At 42.3% G+C, this 22085-nt stretch overlaps 1 protein-coding gene across 3 annotated transcripts; it reads left to right on the forward strand.

Moving 5' to 3' along the window:
- The first annotated feature begins 72 nt into the window (after window positions 1-72).
- Window positions 73-21531, forward strand: URB2 (URB2 ribosome biogenesis homolog). 3 transcript variants are annotated; one of them, XM_054024081.1, is made up of 10 exons: window positions 73-84; window positions 1011-1153; window positions 3327-3503; window positions 4480-7876; window positions 9928-10088; window positions 11843-11953; window positions 12895-13137; window positions 13884-13974; window positions 15489-15628; window positions 20830-21531. In XM_054024081.1, the coding sequence occupies exons 2-10, from the start codon at window positions 1028-1030 to the stop codon at window positions 21025-21027; spliced, it is 4644 nt and encodes a 1547-aa protein (XP_053880056.1). In that variant the 5' UTR covers window positions 73-84; window positions 1011-1027; the 3' UTR covers window positions 21028-21531. The 3 variants fall into 3 exon arrangements, with proteins under 3 accessions (XP_053880056.1, XP_053880058.1, XP_053880057.1); XM_054024082.1 differs by lacking the exon at window positions 73-84 and adding an exon at window positions 255-318; XM_054024083.1 differs by lacking the exon at window positions 15489-15628 and having other exon boundaries at window positions 20830-20951.
- Window positions 21532-22085: the final 554 nt, after the last annotated feature.

The raw sequence follows: 22085 nt of genomic DNA on the forward strand, positions 1-22085 counted from the left end.
CGCCTTGAGCGGGCGAAGGGCAAAGGCCACGGGGCGACCGGGGCGGAAGCACGTGTGTGCGGGGACGCGGGGAGCCGCGGCCGGGTGAGGACGGAACCCGCGCGGGGTGGGGGGCGACAGGTGTGAGTGAGCTGAGCCGGGGGCGGCCGCGCCGGGCTGGGGGAGCGGGGAACGGGCTGCGGCGCCGGAGCTGGCTCGGTTGTTCGGGGCGCGGTCGGTGCGGTGCGAGCCCCAGCCCAGGAAGGGTCCCCCGGCGGGTGGCTGCATCGCGGGGTCTGGACATAGTGTCTCAGCGGCTTGTTGCGGGCGTGGTCTCAGGTGACTCCTGGGTGGGTCTGGCGCATGTCGGCAGCAGCTGGCACTTGCTCCGTGTGGGAGGTTGGACATAACTGAATCTGGTCCATTATTATCCGGTATGTAGTTAAATACCAGCCTCCTGGCTCACCTTTGGAGGGGTGGGTTCGGTTCAGATGGAGGCACTGGCAGTACTTACTTTGTAATGGAGGAAGGTCCCGGGGCTCAAGCAACTTTTGAACATTCATAACTGAGCAACAAGGCCGGAGGTGAATGGGCTATATACTGCCAAGCCTAGAGGTGCCGGGGCTCAGACCTTGCAAACCTTGGGACAAATTAAGCATTGGATGTAGGGTCTGAGCCTGAGACGTGCTGGGCATGCGCAGCTTCCTGTGCTTTACAGAGGAATGGTGGGTAGTTAAGCCCCTCTCATAAAAAAACTCAGTTTGTGGTGTTGTCTTCCAAGTTTTCCCAGCTCTTGTTTGCCTGGTATCCAATGCTATTTCCACTGATTTCAGTGGATTGGATCCTCAGTGACCAGACCTGGGTATCAAACCCAGGTCTCTTGTATCCTAAAGCTGAATGAACATAGGGCTAGCCCAAACAAGAGTCTGCTTTAATAGAGAGAAATAACCGTTAATTCTGATATTCTTAAATTCTTCTGGTTAATGTTTGTCAAGTGCATCTAATATTTTTGTGAATATTTGATGTTTCAGATACAGTAGTAGTCTCTATGGCTGCAATTTACTCTGGAATTCACCTGAAGCTGAAAAGTGCAAAAACCTCTTGGGAAGACAAAATCAAATTAGCTCACTTTGCATGGATTTCCCATCAGTGCTTTCTTCCAAATAAAGAACAAGTATGTTTTCAAAAAAGATTTTGTTTTAATTGTCAAATACAGAAAAATGTATCAATCTGTTGCTGTGGAGACCAAGCTGATTCAGAGGAGGAATGATGCATTGCATTTGCCTCTAGGCACTGGTGCAAATACAGCTGTAATAGGGACTAACTGAAAGTTGTTGCTGCTGGTTGTGAAGTAGCCCAGTCTGTTTCCTAATAGGCTTTCATCTCCATCACAACAGTGACCACTAAGAGCACTTATATGGAAGTTTTGTTTAGTGGCTTCAGCAGAAAGGCCAAGTATAGAATGGGCTAAAGAATGAACTACCTTCTCACATCTAAAGATGGTCTTTTCAATTCATGATTGGGACATGCTCATGGAGCAGAGAGGGGAGAGATGCAGTGCCCATGCTATATTTGTTTTGTGGATAAATTGAAGACCTCTGTCTCCAGAGTTGTAAGGCTAGCATCTTTCATCACATCTACATGGCCCCACAAAGTCTTGCCAGCCTTCTCCTGATACTGGCTAAAATCGCCATCCACCAGTCCAGGAGGGGGAAATTGGACTGGTGGGGGAGAGTTCTCTGTGGCTGTGAGACCTGTTTCCTGGCACATTATCTGTGTGAATACGGGCAGCATGACCACTCACTCCTTGGATTCTTCCTTGGAGTAGTGGGTATTGTCCAGCACGTTCTCTGTGCGGTGTTCCTTTCTCAATACCATGTTTTGATCCCCTGTGACCTGTTTTTTGTGTGTGTTCCTTGTAAATAGTTGATTTCTGGGTCCTGTGGTTCTTCCTTTCACCTGAGAGGGGCAGACCTTACATCATTTGGTGGGCTTTGCTTGCTGATCCAGCTATCAAACCAGCTAGCATTTTAGTTGAGAACTGAGCATAAGAAGGATCTGTACAAGTGTTTTTTTTTAAATTGTTATATAAATTGCTTTAAAACATGAAATTAACTTTTAATGGAATGATTAAATGAGCAACATTATACAATTTAATTGTATTTTAATGGTTTGTCTAAATTTCCTTTTTAAAGAAAACTAAAACTTTTAAAATGTTATTTCAAAGTATCTTCTTTAAGAACTTGGAAAAAAATTAAGAAAAATCTTATTTATTTCACATCTACGTACAAAAATGGAGCAGAAATTGAAGGCTTCCTCTTTACTCCTCCAGGAGACTTGGCTTCAGTGGCTTTGATAATTTTAAAAATTCTCTTCTTATTCCTCTCACAGAATTTAAAAACTCCATCGTCTTTGCTAACAGAGATTATTGTTTCCTTCAATGATAGCTATTTGGTTTACAGTATGCGCTTCTTCCTTAACCGTAGTTGTAGGTCTGAAGGCTTTGTAAGAACTGTGAAGCTCCATAATGGTCAGCATAGAGCTTGCAATCTATGGACCTTGAAAGTTCAGTGCTGACTTATTATGACATTTATAATCCTTTACAGATCAGACGGGGCCTTTGGAGCTTGTAACTGTGTAGTGGTGATGGTGGAATTTACAAGATATTCAGGTTTGGTCTGTAGACCCTGTAGTACATGGACTACGTCTGTACACCTTGTAAGCAAAGTAGGCACTGCCGAAGGATTTTGTAAGTTCTACTGATAGCAAAGCTTCAGAGGTTTACAATATACATATATACAGAGAGAGAGAGACTGAAAAAAATAGGAACTCCAAAAAAGTTAAATCAGGCCTGTGCAATCATTCTATTTGGGGATCAAGATTTTAAATAAACTTGCAATCTTTAGGACAAGTTGTTTTTGCATTTTGGAAATTAGAACAATTTTTATAAAGTGAAAATCCACCAATTCTTTTTTTAAGTTCCCTCACTCAAAAATATCCTCATTGATATAAAAATTTTATGTGAGAAATTTTCTCTGCTGGTTTAAGAGAAGCTGAAAGGAACCCAGCATTTTCACCCTTGAAATTAGCTTTACTATGAAGGTTAGAGTGCTAAGGGGGCCAAAATTGAGTTTAGAAAAACTGTATTACAAATTTAAGCCCTGATCCTGCTTGGAGAACTGCATAGACCAACTTCTGCGTCCACATAGAGCTCGTTCTTCATGGGCATCTGTCCCCACAATTCTCAGGTGTGAAGTGGCTACTACAGTTCTGTAACCTTTTCCCATGGAGGTAAAGATGATCACCCACAGCTGTATATTTTTGTTTGTTTGTTTTAAATAACACAGGTATTACTTGATTGGGTGAGCCATGCATTGGTTTCATATTACAACAAGAAACTTGAACTGGAGGATGAAATTGTTGAGAAACTTTGGACGTACCTGGATAACATTCTATATAGCAGAAAACTACAGAATCTCTTAAAGGATGGAAAGACAATCAACCTCAGTTTTTTGATTGCACAGGTAACTCAAACCATACTCTTTGTTAGGTGATGAATACCAGTGCAGTATGTGATACAATATATGATTCTTCCTTTTAGAGTGAGGTGTAATATGAAATAGTTATGGATAATTAGCTTACATTTTTAGGCAGTTGTATTTATTTTCTCTTCTATCCCCTCTGTTACAAGACAGCTGATATTTGTGGAGAACAAAGATTGAAAGCAACAACACTTCCCAATAACCTCATACTCAAATGATCTCTCACAGGTTTCCCCCTCCCCAAACCATCAGGGATGGAACAGAATTAAATGTTTTGGTTAGTAAGTAAAGACCCAAGTAGCCTAGATGACTTCATTCAGTCTACTCATGTGAGAGAGAGAGAGTTAAAGGCTTGCAAATGTATATTAATACAGTAAACTCTGGGAGATCATGTGGCTGTTTTAGAGTTCAAGTGGAATTATTTGCTTACTAATGGAGATCGTTGCTAAATAGGTTGTCCAATTTGGAATAAGGAAGGAATTTTTTCTCTCTTTCCCCCCCCCCCCCCCCCCCCCGTTGGCAGGGTCCTTGTTGGGATGGGGAGGGCATCTTGCCTTTCTTTTCTCTGCAGCACTAAGTAAGTTTCTTCACTGTTAGAATGAGGTGGACTATCATGTATCATTATTGCTGCTGCTGTTATTCCTATTACAGTAATCAATCAGGAATGGGGCCTCGTGTTTGCATAGCAACTGACACATGCAAAGACACGGTCCCTACCTTGAAGAATTTGCTGTCTGAATACGATCAATTGTCTATGCCTGGGGTCAGGAATGACCGCTGGTGGGTCTATGTTCTTCCCATCTTCTGTTACTAATAATTGTTTAAGTGCTGTTGATGTGTCCAGCATATAGAAGATTATGTTGTTTGTTCCCCAATGACTTTTGTTTCTGTGTGCAATTTGATAGTGATGGGGTGTTTTTTTGTTTTTGTTTTTTGTTTTGTTTTTTTAAATCTTCAGGTCATAAATGAAAGGATATCAGAGTCCTGTGTTCAAAAATCCCACGGAAATGTTGGCACAGTGCTGAGTTGTTGCAGGGGCATCCTTTCCACTCCGCCTCTCTCCATCATTTATACAGCAAAATGTGAGCTGATGGTGAATCTCCTAAGCAAGCTCTCCTGGCTGGCCTGTCAATGGCTGACCGCCGAAGATGCTGTGACCTCCCAGTTGTTTGATGTCCTACAGCTGACCTTTGCTCAGTACCTCCTGATTCAGAGGCAACAGATCAACCCAAATCGTGTGTTTGGGCAAGTGACCAGCCACTTGTTTCAACCATGTCTGCTCCTGAGGCATTTGCTTATGGCCAGAGTGTGGACACCAGCTGATGATGGCCGTGTACGTCAGCATCTGAGCCGGGAAATCCGAAACCAAGTAGAGGCTGTGTTGCAGGCTGGGATTTTCCAGCCTGAGCTCTTGTCCTCTTACAGAGAGGAGCTCCTGACAGAAAGGGAACCACAAGAGAAAAAGAAAAGGGCTCTTAAAACTATTCTGATGCCTGTCAATACAGTGCTGTCCAAGCTCCGTGATGCTAGCTTTTGTGAACCAACGCTCCAGGTGATCATAGTAGCAAATTCAGTACCTCTGCTTTATAAGCTCTTTTTGGACTCTTACTGTAAGGCAGAAAACCACATGGTCTGTTTCCACATGTTCACCAGGCTTTTTGGCTGTCTAAGGATTTCTCACCTGCAGGAGATGCTCTCGCCAGTAGACTGGAGCACAGAACTGCTTGCTGTGGAACAGCTCCTGAACTTGGTGCACAGCAACGATATCTATAACGTTGCCGCTGACCGGATCCGGCACAAAGAGACCCAATTCCAGTTTTACCGCAAACTGGCAGAAATGTTGGTGAATCACTCACAGGCTTCCATCCCAGCTTGGTTTAGGTGTCTCAAGGCCTTGATTTCATTAAATCATTTAATTGTCGAGCCTGATCTGGATGACCTAGTGGCCTCAGCTTGGATTGATGCAGAGGTCTCTGAGCCACGTACAAAGAAGCCCCAGGAGACTCTCATAAATGCCATGTTTCAGACTTACACAAAGCTGCGACAGTTCCCTAAACTCTTTGAAGAGGTTCTGTCTGTGATCTGCCGTCCAGCTGCTGATGAGTTAAGGCTGCCGGTCTTGTCTGCTGGGCTGATGGAAAAACTTCGTGAATGCCTCCTCGAGCTGCCACCCAACCAGATTCTGGATATTTTGTTCCTCATACTGGAGAAGTGTCAGACTCTAATAATTCCTGATGTTAAAGATGACTCTGACATGGCACTGAAGCTGCTGTCTGTGAGCTCAGTACTGCACACTTTTCTGTTCAACATGAAGAGTTTGGATAATGTCACCCCATTACCTGTTGTCCTTCGCACTCAGAGTCTGTTGGACAAAATGCAGAGAGAGGTAATCCAGCCATTGCTGGACCTATTGAAGGATCACTGGGCAGAGGAAAATAAACCAGGGCTTTGGCTAGAGAAGGTCAGTGACTCTGCACTCCTCCTCGTCTACACGTGGGTGGAGCTTGACACTCTGCTTAGTATAAACTGCAGCAAATATGTGTCTCGGCTGGCTGGAGCAGCTGGTGGTGTTACTGACTGTGCTGCAGAGAGCTGGGACTTCTCAGCCCTTCTCCCTGGCGTGGATAGGCAGTGTTGGAAGAGGGTAGTGAGACTCTCAAGTAATTTCTGCTCAGCTAGTAAATATTGCTTAGAACTGCTCATGCTTCAGAAAATAAAAAAGATCTTAATGCAAACCAGTTTTCAGACTGAGGCTGATCTTCACACTTTGCAGCATGCCGCAGCTTTCATCCTTCATTCTGGAAGATCAAGCATGAGCATGGAAGAGTCAGAACCTTGGAATGGCAACATTAGTGCAATAAATGCTCTCACCTACCCAGCTGCACACTGGTACCTTGTAGTCTCAAATCTAACAATCCTGGTTCCTCATCTTTCTCTGAAAGATGTAGAGTATGTGGCTGATGTGCTTCTGAAGATTTTATCATCAACTAAAGCTCCGGGAGTTTCCGCAGATCAGGATTCCTTCATCACAGCTGAAAAGGTTTCTAAAGCTTTGCTGCATAGTACTTTTCTTCCAGAAATTAAGGTGCTGCACTGTGCTTTTATAAGCCGCGTTATTCAGCAGTGCTCTAGTGTGCTGTGTTCTGCTACTCAGGGCGTCGCAGATCAGCCTATTCAACAGCTGTCTGTAGATAATATACCATGGCATGAGGAAGTCCTCTCATCTTGCAAAATGGTTGGCATGGTGGAAGCACAGGCAGAAAACAGTCAATCAAAGGATGAAGCCTTCATTTGCTGGACAACAATGGAAAAAATTGCTCAACATATATTGTTGTTAACAAGGGCCGGTTCCACCATTACTTTGGAAGAAGACCAGATAAAAAGCTTTCTGCATTTACTAGAGATTATTTCTGCATTGAAACTTGACAGTCTTTTTCCTTTAGACCATACTCGTTGTTTTCTCTTGCTGCTATCCTTGGTAGCCAATACCAGAGCTAACGTCTCTTGCAGTAAGTTGCTATCACTGAAGTTTCTAATTACCTGCTTCCACCTCCTAACATGCCTACAGACTGGCAGAAGTGTCAATTCCATCTTTAAAGTTTTTCATGCCAGTGATGCTCTTGAGGCTGTCGTGACCGCCCTGTTTGCAGCCAGCAAGTGCTTTGCTGATGTTTTGACCACTCCCGACTGGGCAGAATTTCTCCAGGTGATCCAAACCTTTTTGGAATGCTTTCTTCAGATGATAGTTGAAAAGAGGCAGAGCCTGAAACTCAATTTGGAAAAGTTCACTTTTTTCCTAGCGAGCTGCAAACCATATGCTGATGCAGACAAAGGCAAGCCCTGGAACACTGCAGTCAATCAGCTGCTCCTAGTGCCACTAACCACACTCTGCCATGTTCTGACTCTGTACCTCCAGCAGCAGCCAGAGAAGAAACAGCAACTGACAGAAATGCTGTCTGCTTTGTTGAAGCCAACTGTCCTCCAGACGGGAACAGCCATCCAGCTCTGCCTTAGAAACCTCACCAAAGACCAGCCTTTGCCTTTGGCATTCATCCCATCTGTCACAACCCTACTGAAAGCAGATCTGAGCTACATGTCCACAGGTGGCTTTATGAAAATGGAAGGCGAGCAAGAAAATCCTAAAGATCCAGGAAAATATCGGGAGTATTCCCACACTGAACTGTACCAAAAGTTTTACACTCAGATACTGAGAGAGCTGACCTCTGCAGGAGGCCACCTCCAGTTCCTTCACTCTGCCTTGCAGTTTTTAACTGTTTTCTGCTCAGTAACAGATCTGTATCCTGGAGAAGAGACTGCTCTCACTGTGTTTCATGCTGTAAAAAACCTACTTGCTGGTAAAGAGCTTTTTTTCTTTTCTTCAGCTCCTCTGTTGATTTTGGAATACGGGGTGGGTAAAAGCATCCAAGAAGTTATTAAGAAAGTCACTTAAGATATCCACTTATGCTAGCCCATCAGCAAATGAGTCCTATCTTTTTTTTTTTTTTTTTTTTTTTTTTAAGACAGGGAAGCTTTTAGAGGGAAACTGTTGTCATGACTGGGACACAATGTTGACCTATCTTGATAGTGGTCTCATCTGGAAGGTCTTTGTGGATGTCAGCCATATAGTTATTTTTTGTCTCCTTGTTTTCACAGAAATAATTACTCATATACCTAAGTGCTCTGTTTTTATTAAAAAAATATGTATTTTGCGTATGCTAATACATGTTTTGTGTGTGCACATGTATGTTTTGTGACACAAATCCATCAAGGTTTGAAAATTTAGCCCTAAGCCCTTTTAAAAATGATACTACAGTGTTCTATAAATGATGGCCCAAGGCACTGAGAGACACCCCTGTAAAAATATTCTGATTAGGACCATTTCACGAAATGTGGTCAAACTTTTGGGGGCTGCTCTGAAGATGCATTTTTTGGTCTTATGTATCTGGTATAGCAGCTAGCACTGAAGGAGTTAATGGATCGGCTTAGTTAAATAACTCAGCACTTTTCATCTGAAGAGCTTAGAGGGCCTTACAGAGGTGATAAGTATCTCCATTTAAAGGTGAGGAAATTGAGGAACAGAAAGACTACTGGCCTGGTTTTCAGAGGTGCTGAGCACAATATACTCCAGGCAAAGTCCATGGTAGCTGTGGGTACTCAGCACCTCTCTGAAAGCCAGACCCTTTATCACCTGCACACAGTGAGCCAGTGACAGAATTGGGATTAGGGGAGTCTGGTCTTCTGACTGCCAGTGTGATCTAACGACTATGCTATGTTGCCTCATTTAAAATATAACCTAAACTGACATTGCACATGTGCAGTGTAGTACTATCAAAAAAACCTGGCAATGTTATTTTTGTCTTTGATGCCTGAAAGATTTGATTTAGTCTATCTTACTACTACAGTGATCTTACAAATTTATATTACTCCCTAGTTGTTAGGGAATCACAAATGCGCTTAATCCCTAACAGAGTAATTGTAGTACAATTCTGTGTGGAGAAGCCTTTTTGTAAATCTGTTTGTGAGCCTGGCTGAAGCTCTTGCTAGTTGAGTTGCAAATAGATTTTTATATAGTGTCTATGTATAATCTTCCTTATAGTCTGTCTCTTGTAGGCTGTGTATCTCAATTCTTTCCAATTACAGAATTCACCATAGGAGGCAGTATGATGTAACTGTTAAAACAGGACTGGGAGTCAGGATTACCAAATTTTGACCCTGGCTCTTCTGTTGACTCCCTCTTAACATCTTTGTACTGCACTCTACTCATGTACAAAGCTGGTATCATATTTATTTGGTGCAGAGGCATAATTAATAGTGATAAAATGCTTTGAGATTCTCTGATGAAATGTGCTGTAGAAGTGCCAGGCTTTAAATAGATTAAAATTTTCTCCTCAGAAAATCTTGCTACAAATCCCAGGAGTTACTGCTACAATTGGGGTGTTTGTGGAGCAGATAAATATGCTTGCAAAGTAAACTAAAATCTAAACTAGTCATAAATAATATAATCTTTGACTTAATATGTAGGAGACCTGGACGCTGCTTAACAGAGATCTAAGCTTTGTCAATTAATGTTCATGTGTTGTGTGGCTCTCCTCCCAACACCCTGATATTCTGCAGCTTGTGATCAGCTTGTTCCCCTAGCTTGTGAACAAACCTCATTATAGTGTTTTCACAGAGTGAAGGCATTTAATCAAGATAATGACTGCGGGATAAACAGTAGGATGGGAATGTTCTGAATGACACACTGCTGCTGTGGTAGGTGGGGGAAAGCAGTTCTGTGCGGGTGAACATTAAAAAGACTCACACAGAGAGAGCTCCTTTTCAAGGCTTGATTTTGAAAGGGTTTTTTTATGGCAATTCCCAATGTGGATAAGCAATTCAGACGTATTTGTGTCTCTTGACTATGCAGGCCCTGGCACCACAGTCCAGGTGATTCAAGATCTAGAAATGCAGCTGACAGAACTGATGACCCAGCTCGTGGAGAGCTGCACTACTGAGGAGTTCTGTGTCATAATGAGGCTGGTGCTCCAAGGACTTGAAGTTAGCAATATTTGGAAACAAAATCCTAAAGTAGGGAACTTTTGGCTTATTTCTTATAATTTATTTTCTTTAGTTTTCTCTCCATAGCTTGAAGAACTGCAATAGAACATGGATGGTATCTGATAAAATTGGCAGGAAGAAAGACTAAAACGACACGAGGAAGAAATAGGAGTTTGGCTTTAAATGTGTTTCTAGGTTAAGCTGCACATTCATAGTAACTTACATGGCAATAAAACTGGTGCATAGATACTGTGATGAAGAGTGCCCTAGAAATACCTGAGATCGATAGAATCTGCTGTGAAGAAGAGAGAAACTTGCTACCTATGAAGAAAGCTTTCAATAGGATCCCCAGACATTTAGCCCTCTAATTCCCAGTAACAGGAGTCTCACATCAGTGAGTTCCTGTAGACAATGCTGAAAGTCAACTCCTATGTGTTAATTCTAACCTTACAAACTGGCCAAATAAAAGCTTTAATTTTGTTGCCTATTGTGTTATCCAGTAGAGTCTTCAGACTCCGCACCCAGAAAAAATTGTCTTTAATTATGTAGGTGATTACCAGGAAGCTGGTTCAGTCCATGAACTTCATTCATTCAAAACAAAGATTTGCCTAGTTCATTTAAAAGTTACATCTAGTGTGGTCTGTTCTTTGTAGTTGTAGGTGTAAATTGACACATACTAGTATATGTTTCTTGTACTGTGGGTGGTTCTTTGTTAATCACAGTTCTACTTAGCACTAACTGAGCACTTTTCATAGGCAAAGTGCTTTACAAACACAAACGTACTGATCATCACAAGACTGCTTTGAGGAGGAGGGTAAGTTAGTACAATTATTCCCATTTTTCAGATGGAGAAACTGAACCAAGACCAGACAAAAGGTTTTATCACTATAAAAATTTCTCACTGTTGTTACTACCAAAGCTGTAGCATAGACAAGACACTTGCAGCCACTGGCATTTTAACCATTTTATTGTCCAAACCTACTCTGAACAGGGTCAGATGGCATGGTGCTTTTAAACACCAGCAGTTATGTGAAGCACTGATTATATTGGTGCTTCCACTATTCTGTTCTATATAGGTTCCTATACAGTGCTCATTACTGTAGCTTCTGAGCATCTTCCAGTAGTTCATTAAGTGACACGAGTAACCTCTATCACCAATGGAACTGAATTGGTAGTTGTAACATTGGGAAGAAATTTGGCAAACAAGCCTGGCATAGACCCTTCTTGGAAGGTTAAGTGACTTGGAACTCAGAGCTTTGCTAAAGCTCAGGAGTATCTACCTCCCAGACCTGCCCATTTGGAAAAGGCATCTGTGTCATCTCTGTAGATTAATGTCCATTTAAAAAAATAAATCTAACCTAGTCTTTCTACATTGTTCGTGTAACGCTAATCGCTGTAGGATATAGGCATTGAAATCCACGTGTTTTTGGACTGCAAGGCAAAATACATTCACGTTCTATGTTTTCCTCTTAGTTCTTATAAGCCAATATGTGATGACATGTTAGCTGGTAAAACATTATGCTGGTTATATGGCAGGCTCAAACTACGTTCACACTACCTCCCTCCATTATCTATAATGGCTGCTACACGAGTTGATCTGCTTTTATTTTATCATGTTTTAATGTCATGATTTGCTTTTAAAATAGACATAGTACAGAATGCTAGGGTGATCATTGCTCAGCACAAATTCTGTTGAGCTGCTGATAATGTTTCCACTGAGAGGTGCCATATTTCAAGTGAGCGTATTTATCTTTTTGCAGTGATTGTTTATCCATTTTTTGCAGGAAGTATTGTCAGCTGTTACGCTAATCAAATTGCTGCTCAGCTGCCCATTAACTGGAGAGAAAGAGAAAGCTTTCTGGTTTACCAGCCCACAGATAATCACAGCTTTAGTTGTAAGTAACTCCCACAGTATAAGTTACCTATCACTTTTGTTTGACAGAACCTGTAGCTATTGTCTGAAATATACACAGAAATATATTCTAAAAAATTCTACATTTGACATCAATTTGACTAGGCTCCATTTACGCTGTTTGGCCCAAATTTCCCCAAGTATATCCCTGTATATTGGCATGGCACAAATGCTCATTCATTAACATCACCATTACTTTGGAGCTGCACTGCATTGTGTAGGGGTTGAGAGTGTCTCACTAGGCTACATGGAGAGGTTTAGAGAGTTGCCTCTCCCCAGGCCTGGGCAATGCTTGTTCTGATCCAGAGGAGGAGGAAAATGTTAGTTTGGCCTTACAGCAAAGCAAAAAGCCAACAAATAAAGAAGAGCCTATAAAAATGATTGAATAAGTGAAGGAAAATAATTAAATCAGATTCCTTACCTGTGTTGTGCTGCACCCAAATGTAGTGGTGTTGGTGCTTGCCATCATGATGTCTGACCCTCTGGGACCAGAGATTGTCTGGCAGTGGCTTGGGGTGGCTGGGAGTCTACTGTCATGGCATCTACAATGCCTGTGAGAGCATTTCTCCTGCCCTTTGTGGTAGGTGAATCAATGCTTGTGAAGGACAGAAATATCCACTGGAACAGGTGCAAATGGACCCTGTATACCATATTTTGTATGCATCTTCTCTATGGGATTGTGGGATAGATGCAACAATGCACAGGCCCTGCAGTGCTTTCAGGGAATGCTGTGTGTGGATATGTTGCATGGCATGCGCCTAAAACAGATTGATTCGTACGGATGAGGCTTTATGCAGTTGCAGTTTGCGCCAGTGTACTCCTGTTGGTCCAAGTTGCAAAAGTACAGTTCTCTAGTGTGGAAGAAGGGGGTGTTTGGAGACAGCCAAATTTGTTGTTGTTGTTTGTTTTCACTTTCACATGTAGATACAAACCAAAGAGGCTTGTCAGGACCAGTTGTTGATTCCCACCATTGTTGTTCCTATCCTGGAGACGGTAGCAGCCCTGCTGAGGCAAGGAGAAGAGATTCTCTCCAATCCCCATCATGTGACACTGGCATTCAGCATTCTTCTGACTGTCCCTCTGGATCATTTGAAGATGGAGGAGTATGGGAGCATCTTCCTGGGAATTCATGAAGTGCTGTTCTCCATACTGCAGTGTCACCCTAAGGTGAAGGGAGAAGGGCTGAAGGGTGGGGAAGGGCCGGTGATCAGAAATTTTAAGAAGCCAATCCCTGACCTGTGTCCAGTAGGTTGAAAACATGTAGAGGTTCTGAAATTATAACCGATATTTGGAAGCAGATTATCACAAAACCTCTAAAGTTAGATTAGGGCAAAGTTTTTTCAAAAGTGCCTAAGTTCCATATTAAAAAAAATGATATAGGCACTTAGCCTAAGTCTCTTTGTAGATCAATAGGACTTAAGCACCTGGCTGCGTAAGTCACTTTTGAAAATTTTCCTTCTAGTGCCTATGTCAGCTGAAAGCTGATTTTTCCAAACTGTTTTCAGCTGAATAAGTGTGTTGGTCCTTAAATTTCTGGTCCCTTGGGCAAGCACTGGTTCTGTACAGATGGCAGTAAATGCCCCAGGCATTAGACTAGCATCACTTTCAACCTCTGCTTTGTGGATGTGGGGTTACTTTGAGATGATTATAATTATTTGTATTAACCATAGCACCTTCGAGCCCTAGTCGGGTACCAGGACCCCATTGTGCCAGCAGCGGTAGAAACTGAACAAAAAGACAGTTCCTTCCCTGTAGAGTTTACAGTCGATGTATCTTCCTTTAAAGCACATAAATCCACTCTTATTTTGGGGTGTTAAATGTCATGCTGCTCTAATAAAGGAACCATCCTCAAAGCCTTTTTTCTGTACTGCATTAGGTATTATCTGATCCTCTTTCATTTGATGTTCTTGCAGGTGATGCTAAAAGCAGCGCCATCTTTCCTGAACAGCTTCAATAGGCTGGTTGTTTCTGTTATGCACGAGGGGCGACAGAAAGGAGACAGAGGTGCTGTGTCATCATTTTCATTAACATACCTGACTCTGATTGGGTGCAATGCACAGGACAGGGCAGGCTGTGTGTAATGTTAGAGGTTGAAACAAAGTCCCGGGGCCAGATCGTGGCTTTTGAGCCACTGGCCACATAGGCAGAAGTGAGGATGAGCCACATAGCAATCTGCACTCTGACGCTCTTTGAAAGGTTCTTTCCAGGCTTCATCCTAGGAGACTAGCATAGTGCTTCCATTCCAAACTGTGACCCTGGCTAACGCAACACAGACAAGGGCAAGGCTCCTTGTATTGTATTTCGGTTTTTCTCCCCCACCTTTGCATTCTCACTCAAACAGCCACAGTAGCCCCATTGTATAAGGTCAGTGTTTTTTCTGGTGTGATGGCTCCAAATGCTGATGACTTACACTAGCGCACTTGGGAGAGGGCTTTATAGATGTGCTACTAAACGGAGCCCTGGGTTGCAGATGTTAGACATGCTCCAGACTACATGTTCATCACTGTGTGTTAGACACAAAACCAGAATCTTGTAAATGTTTAAAGTGTTACTTGGGATTTACTTATCTGACTCCATTAATTCACGTGGCTAAAACCAAGTTCACTGCTTTGAAATTTACCCCACTTTGTGTGTGTGTTTTATAACCATGTATATGCAATAGGCAAGTGTACACTAAGATTTTCCAAAGGGGAGAGAGGAATGTTACATTGGTGCACCTATGGCGTAAAAGCCGAACTTATACATTTCAGTAATATCCACATTTTCCAAGGAGAAGAATCAGTGGAAAGCTATAGGTTCAGGAAATCCTGTGATTTAGATTCACTTGGTCTATCCCTGCAGAATTACTGTATTTTAATAATAAAAAACAAGACACATGCCTAGATTTCCCCCTACTTTCCTCCCTAATTTCTATTAAGTTATCTCATTGCCTTGCAGTGAAGGATTGTTCCCTAAAATTCAAGTCCTCTGTCCCATCTAGTTTTTAATGTTTCCAGTGATGGTGCTTCTCTTCGGGGACTGTTCCATGTAATAGGTCTCATTATCAAGAAGCTGCTTCTTCATATAGTATTCTGTAAGTGGTACTTAAAAAAAATTCTGATGTTGTTGCTCTTTTTCCCGTTAACTGGGCAGAGGGCTGGAACATGGGAGGTACTTTACCCGCCCTTCTCTCTGCTTGAATTCATGTAGCAAAAGTTGGCTGCATTCTAGTGTATGGTGGAGTTGAAACAGCCTTATGCCTTTATTTTTACAACATTGCCCTTAAAAGAGAGTCTATAAAATGGTGTTGTACAGGATTGTTCATTTCCATAAGGGCATGGTTTCTTTTAAACTAACAACTAGCCAGCCATGGTTTCATATTTTGGATTTGCCAAAAAATGCATGTTGGTAAATCCAAAGTATGAAACCATGGCTGGCTAGTTGTTGGTTTTATTTGACGTTTGTTTTTTGGGGTGTGTGTGTTGTATAGCAATTTTTTTAATCTCTAATTTTGAACCACAACTTGATTTCTGTTTTAGGGAGCACGGATGAGTTTGGAGTTGTATTGAAATGTGCACACTTGGTAGAAAGGATGTATAGTCACATTGCTGCAAAAACAGAGGAGTTCACAGTGTTTTCTGTCTTCATAGTGGCCCAATACGTGATTGAACTGCAGAAGGTAATATACACTCATCCACCTTAAAGTCATTATAAGGTTCAGGTTGAGATTCACTTACTGTTTAAAAGACAACTATTTTAAATTTTCTAAAATCCACATGCTGACTTGGATGTCTTGAAATTTGCTGTACCTCCTAGGGATGCAGAATAGGGCTAGTAGTCCAGATTTGTTGTCATTTGAGCAAAGGTTCCTGAGATGATATACCCCTTTAAAAAAATTTATTTTTACAAAATCACCTGGTTCTTCTGGTGTGGTGGTTTTTTGTGTTTTTTTTTTTTTTTTGTGTTTTGTTTGTTTTTTGCTCCTGGGGCTCAAACCATGATTCCAATTCTCCCCAACTTGATCTCAGCTGCTTGGAATTATCTCGGCTTGTACATGACACAACTGCCCCTTTGGGGAAGTGATATTGGAAAAAGTTAGAGGATAAAGTTTACTACTCTGGGCCAGGTTGAGCTTTCTGATGAACCAAAGAGAGAGTGATAGCCACATGGGCATGTGCAGCAAGACTAGGGCTCTGTTGTAGTCAGAGTTTGTAGGCAGCCTGTTCTCACAGATGGTGAGTGGTGAAAGGTGACATGCTGTGGTCATTAAACCTGAGGACACCCATGCACTGAGTTTGAGCCCTCCTTTGGCAGTTATCCGAGATTGTGTTTGCATATCTTATGTCTTGCTCTCTGCCTGCATTCTGTAGGTGTTTCTCTTGGGCGTTTTACCCTCAGACTAAAACATTGGTTTGAGAACGATAATTTAGTGCTCTAAAATCTATAACCAGGCTCTAATCTTTAGAAGTACTGCCAAGAATTTGGCATTAATTAAACAGAGGAAAGAGTCTTGTAAGCAGTTTGGATGGTTACATCCTCCTCAAACGTTTCCTGAACAATGGAACTGAGTGTGTACAAAGGAAAGCAAGTGTTAAAAGTCATTTGATCAAGGGGTTCCTGATCTGCAGCTTCCCCGCTCTCTGCTTTGCCAGCCTTCACCCTTTAGGACTGTGCACTACAGCTCCTGAGGGCCCAGCGCACTCCTAGATGACATCCATTATTAGTGGAAGGGATCAGCCAAACACTGTTTGAAAGTCCAGTTTGACTCGAGCTTTGACTAGTAACTGGGTTTCTAAAACAGTAGCTTTTCTATAATACTGCAGTGAACAAGGGATCATCCTCAAAAGAGACCTTTGTTCTCTGGGGGCTCAGAAGTGCAGACAGAGCAGAACCAGAAAGGGGGGAAACTGGGTACTTTCCCCTCCAGGGACATGCTTGGGGAGAAGGGAAATGGAGCCATCTGTGCCCTTCTCCCACCCCCTTCAAATTCCTCCATCCCTCTCAGTTCCTCCTGTGAGTCCCTCACAGACTCTGGGGTTCCCCTTCCTTCCACTCCTCCACAGTCAGAGGAAGGAATCCAGAGCTCCCCTCCTTCCCCATGTTGCCTCCAGCAGTGGGGAAGGGTCCTGAAGCTCCCCCTCCCCCAACATACACCACACCACAAATGCAATGCTGGTAGGGGAAAAGGGGAAGTCAGGGCAGGAGAGGGCGGGGAGGAAGAGAGGGGTCCAAGCTGTGCAGTAGGGGAGACTTCAAATTTGCCTCCCCCTAACTTCCCTGCATCCATACCTCCCTTCAGAACTTGCCCCCACAGTGCTGAGACCGGGATGGGGAGCTGGGAATGAACATGTTCAGTGCCTGGCACGGGGTGAGATGCTGAGAACACACATGCTTAGTCTGTTGTATGCACACACCATGTCTGCACTATGGGGACTATAGCAGCATCACTACAGTGCTGTAGCTGTGCCGGTGTACCCCGTAATGTTCAACGTAGCCTACAGCGATGGGGGTGGGGTGGGGGTGAGGGGGGGTCATGAAAGGCAAGTTGGTGGGGGGAGAAGGGTGTTAAAATTTTATTACAATCTCACTCTGTTGTTCCCTGTACGCCCTTAATCTTGAAGGTGAGGTATTCCTTGTCAGACAGACAGACTTCTATCATTATTACTATTGATACTTTTTTTACCCTTGTAGTAAATTTAAAATCAAGCGTGTCACCAAAGAAGTTTGACTTAGAATAAATGGTCGCCAATCTGATCAGATTGAAAAACAATGCTCCACAAGGTGGTTGTTCACTTATTTCCCCATAAATAAAAGCCAGTTTATCATACAGACCTTTAAGAATATTGTTTACAATCTGCAACTCTGCCAGACCACAGGGAAGCTCCCCGTCAGGTATGACCACCAGCCTCAGTAACACTGCCGTCAAACATTTCCTTCACCCTTGTTTTGGGCTCTGTGTCCCTGGGTAACGAATCTTCAACTAGCAGTGCTTCCTTCAAGGGTGATTGCCCTCAAAGATAGAGAGGGGTTGACTTTTCATCTATTGGCCCCCTCATCCAACACCAAATCATATGGAAGGTCATTCCCCACTTCTACTGAAAGCAAATATTCTTGCTCTTGCATAGTCAAAAAGACATCTACAATGGAGTAGCGCCTTACAGCCAGACTTAATTTCTGAATTACTAATTTGTTCCAGGTTAGCCAATTTGGATTTCATTGAACACTGCCTGTGTCCATCAAAACCTGCAAAATCCTCTTGTAATTAATTTGTGCTAGTGATCGGGTTTTACATGTCTCCCTGTCCTAGGTTAAAACCTCAACTGGGCCTTTTTCCTTTCTGTGCAGGACACACAGCTGCTCCATATCTTGCCTACTTACCCTAATTACTGATGTCCTGGTTATTGAATTTACCCCAGCTAAGGCTCTAGAGAGTACTAGTGCTAAGGGCTGCCTCACAGCAAAATCTTTCCAAGGGCTGCATTGTGTACTAGCTTCTCTGGGCTTGATCCATTGATATTCAGGTACCTTTCTGCACTCGCCCAGCCCAGCGGGTTTGTCTTGCTGTCCTTGGCTGCTGTTCAAATATCCAAATCCTATCAGCCATCTGGAGCAACTGCTGTAGGATCAAAAATCTCCACAGTTGTTGTCTGGCTTAATCTGTACAGATTGCTGGGTGCCTCGCTGGGCTGCATCTCACGTGAGCAGAACTTCAGGCTGTCTCTAGACTGACATCATACTTGCAAAGTACTGCTGCATTTTAACACTATGATAATCTTTGAGTATCCGCTACTGAGAATGCCACCTGTGCTGCCCGAATCTTCAGTTGGCTGAACAGACTATTTTGTTCTTAGCTACCCACATAATTCGGCCACCCTTTCAAGTAATGTTCAGTATGATCAGTTTCCTCAAGCTCCTGCAGCCAGAGCCCTTCCCAGCAATAAGTTGGATATGGGTGAAGGACAGGCGTTACTGGAAGTAGTGCCATAGGGAACTCTTGAGACTATTGCTAAAGGGTGCGGTGTAACCATATGTCTAACTAGTTTATTTATTATGATAAATAACTGCACAAATTTTGGTTTGGGGAGTCATATGTTAATTGAATTGAGCATAAGGAGGAGAGTTAATGAATTGGTGGGACACTTACTGAATTGGTGACAGTTTGTTGGTTGGTTTTTTAAAGAGGATCAATTTCAAAGGAAGAAGGGGCTGGGCCTATACATGCTATAGAAAGCACTTGTGACCTCTGTTCTTTCAGAGCAGCCTAAGAGAGGAGAAACCCCTTTTCAAGGTAGATTTTTACAAAGGCTGCACACAGTTTTACTCTTTCAATCATAAAGGACAGTTTCCCCTGATGAAAAAATTAGTTTATCAATATTTATCACAACAAATGTAGACCCTTAATTATTCTGAAATAAACCTAGAAAACGCTGTCGTTAGCCCTGGGTACATCTGCAGCCTCTTCCATATGTTTGATCTCACCTTTCACGTGTTCTCTGAGCTGTAGCATAATTCAGCAAAGGTGAAATAACTCTTCACACACTTAGCCATCCCCCATCAAGAGCTCTGTAATGCAAATTGGTCTTGCTAACTATATAGACCATTAAAGGTTTATAGGTCGAATTAACTGCCAGCCCACAGTGGCAGCTGTTTAAATCTCATAAGGTTTTTAGACAGTGATTAGTGGGAACTGCATTGTAAAGTAAAGACAGTCAAGAGGGTTTGGGGCCAAATTCAGATGTGGTGTAACTCCACTGCAGATGCATCTGCTTACACCAGGTATGAACTTGACCCAACTTCTCCATTATAGTGGCATTTCATACTGTTCCTTCTATTACTTTTATTACTTGCCTCAGGAAGAGAGGAAAATTCTGAGTTTTAATGAGAGCCTCTCATGCAGTTTTCATTATACTTGCAGTGCAGAAGCGCAGGTCTAGAGGCACCAAGTTATTTTTGGTATTCAGCAGAGATAAGACCTGTTTCTGTGGCAAGAACAGCATGATCCGCTTCAGAGGCCACCTGAACCTAAGGCAGTAAAATGTTCAGTGAGTGGGTTATAATCACAGGATGTGTTCCAGTTTGCCTAGAGCCCCAAAACACTCCAAAGTCAGCCTTGATGAGCTTTGTTATGGGGATTATGGCAGTTTTGGGAAGACAGCGTGTCTAGTGATCAGCAAGGGACTGAGTTAGCAGTTTTAGGTTGTATTCCCAGCTCCGCCATTAGCTTGCTGTATGACTTTAGGCAAGTCTTTTAATTTCTCTGTGCCTGGGGTTAAAATGGGTCAAGTAAACCCACACCTCAGAGGGTGTTCTTTAAGACTTCGGTAATTAATGCTTGTAAAGCAAATTGAAATTCTTGGATAAAAGTTGCTAGATAAATGCATTTATTAAAGTGGAAGAGGCAAAACAAACTCTACATTTTAGATGTAGGCTCACAGAAGGACTTGTCCCGAACTGAGATTTCAGTCTGCAGCTAATATGTTGGCTATTGTTCCATCTCCTGAATATGAAAGAGGTATAGTAAAAAGCTGCTGAAAAATCTATTCCAGGATAGGTATCTTAGAATATTTTACTGTAGATTTTTTTTTTTTTTTTTTGGTTGGGATGATTTCAAGTTCTCCCAAGTATAACAGTCTTTATCTGAATACTCAGCACCAGTGCAAATCTCAATATACAGGATTATACATTACTGCTGTGTTTTCAATCAGGTTTACAAAATCGGGGCGCTAATTTATTATCTAATATTTTACACAGTGTTTAACAGACCATTCTAGATGGGCTGATACCTTGGATTGTATCTTGCCACTACTTTTATTTCCAGTCACTTGACGTATACTAACTATGGAAAGTAAAAAGTTTCATGGGATTTTGTTCATCTCCTAGGTGACCTTACATCCAGCTGTAAAGAAACATCTAACTGAGGGAATGTATCACATCCTAGACCTTTGCATTGAACGAGACATCAAGTTCCTAAATGCATCGCTACAGATGGGCGTAAGAGAAGTCTTTAAGGAATTGTACAATGATTATACCCACTACCACAAAACTAAAAAACATGGGGAGAAAAAGTACACTGCGTGATGTATCCTTCCTAACATTTGCATAATCAGTAAGGACTTGATCTTGTGTGGAGCTCTGATTGAGTTCAGGATGATCAACACATTACAGGATCATGCCCTCAGTTGTTTTGTTAAAAGTGAAATATTCAATATGTCCCTGTATAACTGGCCTCTACATCTGTGGTAGGAAAAAGACACATGCTTAGGCTTTCGGCCCTGCTACAATTGTGCAGAGCCCCCTTTAAATCTCTCTCTGCAGTCTGTATATGTGCTATTTGTTGCAGGATCTGGGGCCTTATGTAGTTTTCCTGTGCAAGCAAAGAATGTACTGAGTGAAAACCTTCAGTGATTATGCAACTGCCCTGCTGTCACTTACAATGGGGAGCAGCACTAAATAATGGTAGTGCCCCCCCACCATACTTTTTTTTTTTTTTACATTCATGCCAAATATTTGTGTGCAACTGTAAAATATTCAGTCAGCTGCTGTTACAAAATTGTGTAAATACAGATTTTTAGAAAACCTGAAGTGGTGTTTGTATCTGTCTGGCCAGTAAGTTTTTTTTTTTTTCCTACTGTCTTATAAAGTATTGTCATAAACACTGGCCTGCTAGAAGGCGTTATCAAATATCTCCTTTCCATCAAAACCAAAACAATTTTTTGATTTGTTGCTGCCCTCCTGTGACTGTTTCATGAAATCACACATACCTCATTTGCACAAATATAACCAAAGTAAATCATTCTGCCTGAATACTCTTTGGTATCTTTACAAGTAATACCTACGCTTTCCATAAGTAAGAGAGATTAGAGGGGGAAAAAGCTTTCGCTTTTATTTTGTTGACTTTATGTATAGTCAGTTTCAGTCTTCCCCACATCATTAACCATTTATTTGTATTACAGTAATGCCCAGAGGTCCCTTGTGCTAAGCACTGGACAAACATAGTGAGACAGTCCTTGCCACAAAATGCTTATCATCTAATAGGCAAAGGGTGGGGAAGGGAAACAGGCCTAGACAGATGAAGTGACTTGCCAAAGGTCACACAGCAAGTCAGTGCTGAGATGAGCCAGAACCCAAGTCACCTG

This window comes from Malaclemys terrapin, chromosome 3, assembly GCF_027887155.1.
Source record: "Malaclemys terrapin pileata isolate rMalTer1 chromosome 3, rMalTer1.hap1, whole genome shotgun sequence".
Taxonomy (NCBI): domain Eukaryota; kingdom Metazoa; phylum Chordata; order Testudines; family Emydidae; genus Malaclemys; species Malaclemys terrapin.

Excerpts from the sequence above, each read along its gene's own strand:
- URB2 (XM_054024081.1), top strand. The coding sequence starts at position 1,028 with ATGGCTGCAATTTACTCTGGAATTCACCTGAAGCTGAAAAGTGCAAAA. Across the intron at positions 13,138-13,883 it reads TACTGCAGTGTCACCCTAAG|GTGATGCTAAAAGCAGCGCC; the intron begins GTGAAGGGAGAA and ends ATGTTCTTGCAG. Across the intron at positions 15,629-20,829 it reads ACGTGATTGAACTGCAGAAG|GTGACCTTACATCCAGCTGT; the intron begins GTAATATACACT and ends TTCATCTCCTAG.